Source organism: Anarrhichthys ocellatus, unplaced genomic scaffold (assembly GCF_004355925.1).
Source record: "Anarrhichthys ocellatus isolate YVR2014 unplaced genomic scaffold, GSC_Weel_1.0 scaffold609, whole genome shotgun sequence".
In the NCBI taxonomy this organism is placed as follows: domain Eukaryota; kingdom Metazoa; phylum Chordata; class Actinopteri; order Perciformes; family Anarhichadidae; genus Anarrhichthys; species Anarrhichthys ocellatus.
In genome coordinates, this window is record NW_022280583.1 from 1 (window position 1) to 7771 (window position 7771).

The 7771-nt window shown below is 40.4% G+C and overlaps 1 protein-coding gene across 1 annotated transcript in view; it reads right to left on the reverse strand.

Moving 5' to 3' along the window:
• Positions 1-9: 9 nt before the first annotated feature.
• LOC116376786 (uncharacterized) overlaps positions 10-7771 on the reverse strand; it is a 24909-nt gene continuing 17147 nt past the window's right edge. The window contains exons 2-3 of the mRNA XM_031838264.1: positions 3934-4446; positions 10-2170 (exon numbers count right to left, since the gene is read on the reverse strand). Of these exons, the coding sequence (XP_031694124.1) occupies positions 1813-2170; positions 3934-4409 (834 nt within the window). The 5' untranslated portion in view covers positions 4410-4446 and the 3' untranslated portion in view covers positions 10-1812. The remainder of the gene's footprint in view (positions 2171-3933; positions 4447-7771) is intronic.

Here is a 7771-nt window from a genome sequence, read left to right on the forward strand (position 1 = left end):
TGAAACTTCACCACTTCATCACTCACATTAAGAAGACTCTACAGGTGTCCGTATTACTTATTTTAGAGTTATTAATAATGTCTCTGTTGTTCATATACATTTATACTTTCTTTCAGTTATTGTTTGTTATTTTTCTGTTGTAATCTTTGATCAAACTCTGGCACAACAATTTACATCAGGATTAGTAGAGTTCTATCTCATCTTATTTAAAAATGGATAAAAAATAGATTAACGTTAAAAATATATAAATATCAGCTGAGGTATCTTTTTCTAACTCAGTATCAGACTCAAAGAATCTTGTCTCAAACATTAACAAGCTGCAACTATTAAGTCTCTTAATTGATTAATCAATCAACAGAAGACATTTATTGGCAGAATTCTGGTTTCAGCAGCTCAGTGTGAACATTTCATATATTTATATCTTTTCAGTGCCAGTTTGAGACAGTGGGAGTTATACAACTGTTTTAACATGGAAACAAGGGTGTGGAGGAACTTAGAACACACACACTCACACTCACACACTTCAATCACTACTAAATAGCAGAGTAAACAGGGTGCGATAAACAATAGACGCACTTAGAAAGTTTCCAGTTTCCAGGATCAGCTCAATACTTATATCACTCACACACACACACACACACACACACACACACACACACACAGTCGTGTTTCCATCATCACCATAGCTATAAACCAAGGCTTCACCCTAAAGTGTAATGATTTACGTTATGAGGACGTACATTTTGTCCTCCAAAGGAAGGTGAGTCCCCACAATGTGAGTGTGTAAACAGATCTATGTCCCCACAACATGAGTAAACACACACACACAGAGTCCTGGTGGAAACTAATGGAGAATTACAACATCTCAATGTCACATTCACTAACCTGTCTGTCTGTCTGTCTGTCTGTCTGTCTGTGTCTCTCTCTCTCTCTCTCTCTCTCTCTCTGTTTATTGTTGGGGTCTAAAATAGCTGCAGACGTTGATAAGATGGGTGGTATGAAAACAAACTGGATGATGAACTTAAACACAGAGAGAGAGAGTCCACCTACAGTATTTCTCTGCCAGCTGTGAAATAACCTTCGAACTAAAGCTGCCAGTTGACCACTTCTGTTTTCACAAAATAATTATTTCATCATCTGCTGAAATGACACAAAACCATCACACACATCCTCTTCAATTGTTCCTTATACACTAAAAATCCAATCAACACAAATCATAGTTTCTTATTTCCATCATCTGGTTTGTGAACCAGCTCCAGGAAAGCACTGAAATTCACCAGAAGCAAAATAATCTAAACTTAAGATCTACTGGGTCATTTAATGACAAGTGGTTTTGAATTGGAAACAGATTTGATGAATACCTAACCAACATTTCACAAAAGAGCAACACAATCTGGACCTGAACCAAGACACATTGACCCCCCATCAGTAGAATTTGGAGCCGGCCCAGCTTCGGTCCTGGTTCAGGTCTCAGGTCGACAAACCAGTCAGGTGTCGGTTTACATTCACATCTGTCCAAAAATGTCTTCACTTCATTTCATCCCATTAGACATTTGTGTGAAATTGTCATAATTTGCAGATGAAATTCTTGAGTTATGGCCAAAAACGTTTGACCTCCAAACTCTAATCAGTTCAGAGTCCAGCTGGATGTTTTTGTCAGATTTGAGGAAATTCCCTCCAGGCGTTTTCGCGTTAATGAGAATGGACCGAACGGACGGACGGACAACTTGAAAACATAATGTCACACCTTCATCGTCGGGTCAAACTCTAAAAGTTTTCCTCTGATAAAAGATCAACAACAGGTTTTTACCGTCACTGTGTTGGAGTTTCCTTGCTGGGACTGACATCAAATACAAACTCTCTAAATTGTCTGTATTCACATGATAATCTGTGAGTTGACTTTAAAGAAATCACCTGCGACTCCTTCTTACCTGACAGCGGCTCTCTGGGTTTCACCTCCTCCACCACCTCCTCCTGCACCGGCTGCTCCTCGGGGCCCTGCGACGAGTGGTCGTTCATGGACTCCCTCTTCAGCTTCCCCAGGCCCACCATCTTCATGAAGGACAGGCGGCGGCTGGTGTTGTCGCACTCGTTCTCCGAGCCGTTTGGCTCGCCGTTGGTGATCGATTCCTTACGGGAGCCGAGGGTGTCGCGGTATTTTCCTGCAAATCTGGAAAGAAACATGAAGGAAGACATGAGCGAACGAACCCCATCTTCCTCCGTCCAATCCTACCTTGTCCCTTTTTACTTCAACAAACTCTCCTTATCAGTCTTCACCTTAAATCCCATCGTCCCACAGTCCCCCTTCACCTTGACAAATTTGATCCATTTTACTTTATCTAGTCTATAACTTCACAAACTCCCATCATCCCTCGTTAACTTTAAAAACTTCACTAATCCTTCAGCAACTTCTCATCATACCTCTGTATCTCAACAAACCACCCTTGTCCCTATATACCTCGACAAACTCTTATCCTCCCTTTTTAACTTGACGAATTCTCATCCTCCCTTTTTACCTTGACGAATTCTCATCCTCCCTTTTTAACTTGACGAACTCTCATCCTCCCTTTTTAACTTGACGAACTCTCATCCTCCCTTTTTACCTTGACGAATTCTCATCCTCCCTTTTTACCGTAACTCCCATATTCTGTTGGTCCCCCTTCACCTTGACAAATGTAGAAGAGTTAAACAAATTCTACTCTAAGTTTGATAACTATGGTTCTAAGACTTGTTGGAACTCTTTACAGTTTGCCTACAGAGCAAAGGGGTTTAGTGGAGGATGTAAATCTTTGAAATAAGAACCACGCACAGTTGTTTTATATTGACTTTTGTTCTGCTTTTAAATCGTATTGAGTCACATGTTCTTGCGCAAAGGTTCCTATCTAACTTTAATATAGATTTTAGTGTAATATGTCGGCTTTATGACCAGAGCAATCATGTATTGAGATGCGTCCATAAGTATGTGATTTGTGAATCTCCTGCAGGGTGTGGATCAAGATCATGGCCCAGTCTTGATGAATTTCGGTGGTCGGTCTTTTCGTCCAAATAAATATGCTAAAAACCAGGAAATGTTTATAGTTTTTTGGAGGAGGCCCCTTTCCCCCAAACCTGGCCTGCCAGATCTGAGAAGACATCTTTGGAAACGTTTTGGAAAAGGGGCGGGCACTTTCAATAAATACTTGGCAGGTGATTGGATGAACCGTGTGTCAATCAAGCCATTGAAGCCATTCGGGAGAAGAGAGAAAACATCTTTTTTCATGTAGGAAAGCCTTCAGTGTCGCTCTTTCATAGAAGAAATGGGTACAATGAACTATGCAGCTTAGATTTGATGCAAAATCAATGGTTTCAATGTGAACATGACACTGATGAAAATGTGATATTCTTATTGTTTTGAGCCCATCCTTTCTTTTTTTCTATGATTTGCTGGTTTGGTAAAAATGTTACCAGTGATGCCTTCAATGACCTTCAGCTGCTATTGTTTTTTTAAACAAACTGTAACTGCAGATGTCAAAAAGTCTCTTTTTCCACAATTCATTGAGTAGGACAGTGTAGGATCCTGTGCTGTGTTGTGTTAATGTGTATGTTGTTTGTTTGTTTGGTTAAATCTTTGCACTATTGTTTAGTTAGTTAATTTAATATTATTATTCATATTATTGCTTTACCTGTATCTATAAATGCTGCTGTAGTGAAAATTCCCCTTGTGGTATTAACAAAGTAACTATCTATCTCTCTCTCTCTCTATTGTATTTATTTAGACAACCTTAAATCTTCTGGATCTTGAATCCTGAATTGAATCTTGTCCACGTAAACCTCAACAAACCACAATCAAACTCCTCTAATCCTTCGTCCCCTTGTTCTACCTTTCCTTGACCGATTATCGTCGTTCTTAACTTTAACAGACTTCCATCATCCCACTTTACTTTTTGTCTTTACCTCAACAGACTTCCTTCAGAGCTCCTCCTGCCCCTCTTCTTTTTCTCTGCGGGTGACGGCGTTCCTTGCAGTGACCCCTGTGGGGAGGGTGTCTCGCTTCCTTTGCTCCTCCCCCCCGACAGCCTGAGGTTCTTCCCCAGCTTCCCCAGAGTCTTCAGCGGAGACTTTAACTTGAACGACGACCTCATCGAACCGCCTCCGCCTCCCTTTTTTTTCCCCTCGTTGGCCTCGTTCTCGTCCTCCTCGTCCTCGAAGGGGTTGCGGTCCCTCGGCGCGTCGCCGTCGAGCAGCGAACCGCCGGGCGACCAGTGGTCGCCGTGGCCGCCATTGCCGCCGCCGCCGCCATCACGGTCGAAGGGGTTGTGATGGCGATGGTTGGGGGTGATGTTGAGGCTCATCCTGCGAAGGATCCAAGCGTTTTCTAGAGTCGGACCGCCGCCTTTCAGGCGCACTGGGAGGTTTTTGAAGATGGGCATGATGGGGATGGGGGAGGGGGGGGAGGGAGTGAGGAACCTGAGGAGGGAGGGAAAGAGATCAATCAATCAACCAATCAAAGAGCTGGAACTGACAAGACTGTTGAGTCCATTTCTACTGGACAGGTGGGCGTTTCAAAACCTTGATGTTAAAGCAAAATTCAGATCAATAAAGCTAAAATAAAACTTCATGGATCCACGAACATTAAAAGAGTTCCTGAAATAAAGACGTTGACATAAGCAACTGTAAAAATGTCATCAGCAAACATTATAATGTGCCGATTCTCAAACAGCAACCAGCTGAGCAGAAGAAGAACAAACCAGAAACCAAGAAACTAGCAAAAATAAATAAAATGCTATATTTGTTATCAGTTGAATTATCCAAAAACAATGTAATTACTCATCATTGTACCTCAAACGAAACATCAGAGCCTCAGTGAGACCGAGATGCAGTTGAAAGCTCTGGAATAATCTAGTAAATCGTCCTTGAGTTAAGAAATTCCATGCACAAGACTTATTTAAACGTAAATACTAGTTACTAAATCAATTATTAGTTATTAACTAAAATATCACAATAACAGTTTATACATTGATACGTTCATATACATGATACAAATAATAAAACATCTCAATGAACTCATTTATAAAACATTAACATTTCTTTATTCCATTTCTTTTTGTTTTCTGATTAATTCATTTTGTTCTAAAAGTGTAATAATTTATTTCCCATTAATGGTTGTTTTTTTTTACCCAACAATTATTGACAGAACTGATGAATATGAAATAGTTTACTGATTGTTTTATTAGTTTTCTGTTCTTGTAGTCTCCTATATTTACTGTGTGGTTTTACAGTACTACAGTACTAACAGTACTACAGTAAGTACTACAATACAACACAATGAAGAGTTCGTACTCGTCTGTAGTGTTCTGACTTTGAGGGAAGTAGCTGATAAGACTCCACCCTCTCAGAGACAGATGGACTTCATGACTTTATGACTTTATGACATCATGTCAGATAAACGCTCTGTTGTGACGCACGGTAACCATGTCAGCACATCCTCCTCATCAGGACGAAGGCAACAGGAGGTTTTCAGTTTGACCCTTTCAGTCTATGTTTTGGTTTTCATTGCTCCGGAAGATGGAGCGTCATTCTTCTATTTATTTATCGTTTTGAATGCAGTACTTTTACTTCATAACAGAGTATTTCTACGCTGTTGTAGTTGTTGTACTTTTGTTTATTAAGTACAAGGTTTTAGTGCTTCTTCCACATGATGGGGAGAGTTAACTAGTCCCCCCCAATTCGATTGGATGAATCTTTGTCTCTGCCCCCAAAAATCAAGATGAGTCATCAAAAATATTTTGTACATTTTAAAGAAAAAAATTAGATTTAGATAAAATACAAAAAAAAGATTAAAACTTTTGGTCTAAACCAATAACGTTCAACACACATCAGCATCACACAGACAGAAGAGGCATTCAGGGTCCAGTTTGTTTCTGTTCTTTACTTCTGTGATTACGAGTGTTGTACACTGATGTAATACGACAAGTGTTCTCTGTACCTTAAACTCTGTGACTCGGCCTCCACGATAACTTATTAACGTCACAGAGTGTTACTGATCATCACAGACCGACCCTGAACTGAAGCATGGAGCTTAATCCAGATCAAATGAAAGGGTCTTGAACACATCGTCTGCTGTGATTTTAAATGTTAAATGTATCCTTGTTTAATGTGTTTCAATGAAAGTACTAATACCACAGTGTACAAAAACTCTGTTACAGTAAAAGTACTAATACCACACTGTACAAATAATATGTTTCAGTAAAAGTACTCAGTAGAAGTACTAAAACCACTGTACTGTAGTTTGTACTAAAGGTACTACAGCATGGCTGACAGCTTCTTGTGAAAACACTCAAACTGAACCTCAGAACTTCGGTCCAGAAAATAAAGTTTAACCTGAATCGCTGCTCTGCAAGTCATTACCATGGCAACAGCAAAGAGCTCACTTCTGATTGGCTGCCGGCTGTGAGCAGTTCACTTGCTCAAGGACAAACCTTCAAGGATCCCTTGAAACTTTTTAAGGACGTATTCAAACCTCCTCAAACTAAACCAGGTGTGTCAGTGTTCAGGTGAGGCCCCGCCCCCGTTATAAAGCCGCTGATGTCACTCGTTCCCATAGCGATAAACCGTTAAGACATAAAGTCATCAAACATTAATCGCCGCCAGAGATCAGAACGTTGTAATGATTCACCAACACGTCTCATTGGGTCAAGAGAAATCTGATTCAGTCTGAAAGAAACTCAGTTTAAAAGGTTTCTGATAATATCATAATATCATTGTTATTATATAATGATATCATCATAATCACATCATAATATCATCATCATAATATCATCATAATATCATCATAATGATATCATAATATCATCATCATAATATAATCATAATATCATCATAATATCATCATAATGATATCATAATGATATCATAATATCATCATCATAATATAATCATAATATCATCATAATATCATCATAATTATATAATAATATGAGTAGTCTGATGGCTTTACAGGTTTAAAATGTCATCTGAAAGAATTTATATCAAGCTGAGATACAAGAACAATTCACCTCCTTTACTGCAGTAAAAGTACTAATACCACGGTGTACAAATACTCTGTTTAAGTAAAAGTACTAATACCACTATACTATACTTTATACTAAAAGTACTACAAAATCGATTACAGCTGCCGTGTGTGTGTGTGTGTGTGTGTGTGTGTGTGTGTGTGTGTGTGTGTGTGTGTGTGTAGACTTGGAGCGGATGTTGTTCATGTTGTTGGTGTTGGTTGAGTCTCACCAGCTCAGGACACACTGCTGCCAGAAATACACACACACACACACACGCACACACACACACACACACACTGAAGTGAGGGTGAAGTAGGAAGTGATTCAGCGGTGTGTGTTCCATAAATACCCAGCAGCCCCGGCGGCTGTTTTCTTCCAGAGGGTCTCAGGGCATCGGACACAAACAATGGAGCGGAAAGAACAGCGATAGTGAGAAGGACAGAGACCAGGACGCCCGAGTCTCTGCTGTCAGCACCGCCTCTAGACCAGGACCAGGGAGGTCTATAAACCCCGGGTCAGACCTGAAGACCACCTGAGACCCACGGAGTCTGGACCAGAGGTTTGCTGTGAGGTTTCTCAGGTGACATGAGGAAAAGAGGGACAGGTGTGTTCAGGTACCCGAACAACAACAACAGGAAGTCAGGCGTAGTAGTTCATCAGCCGAGACACACCAGAGACCTCCTCCTGAACCAGAACTCAGACTACATCCACACCACTACGATCCTGAACCACAACTCAGA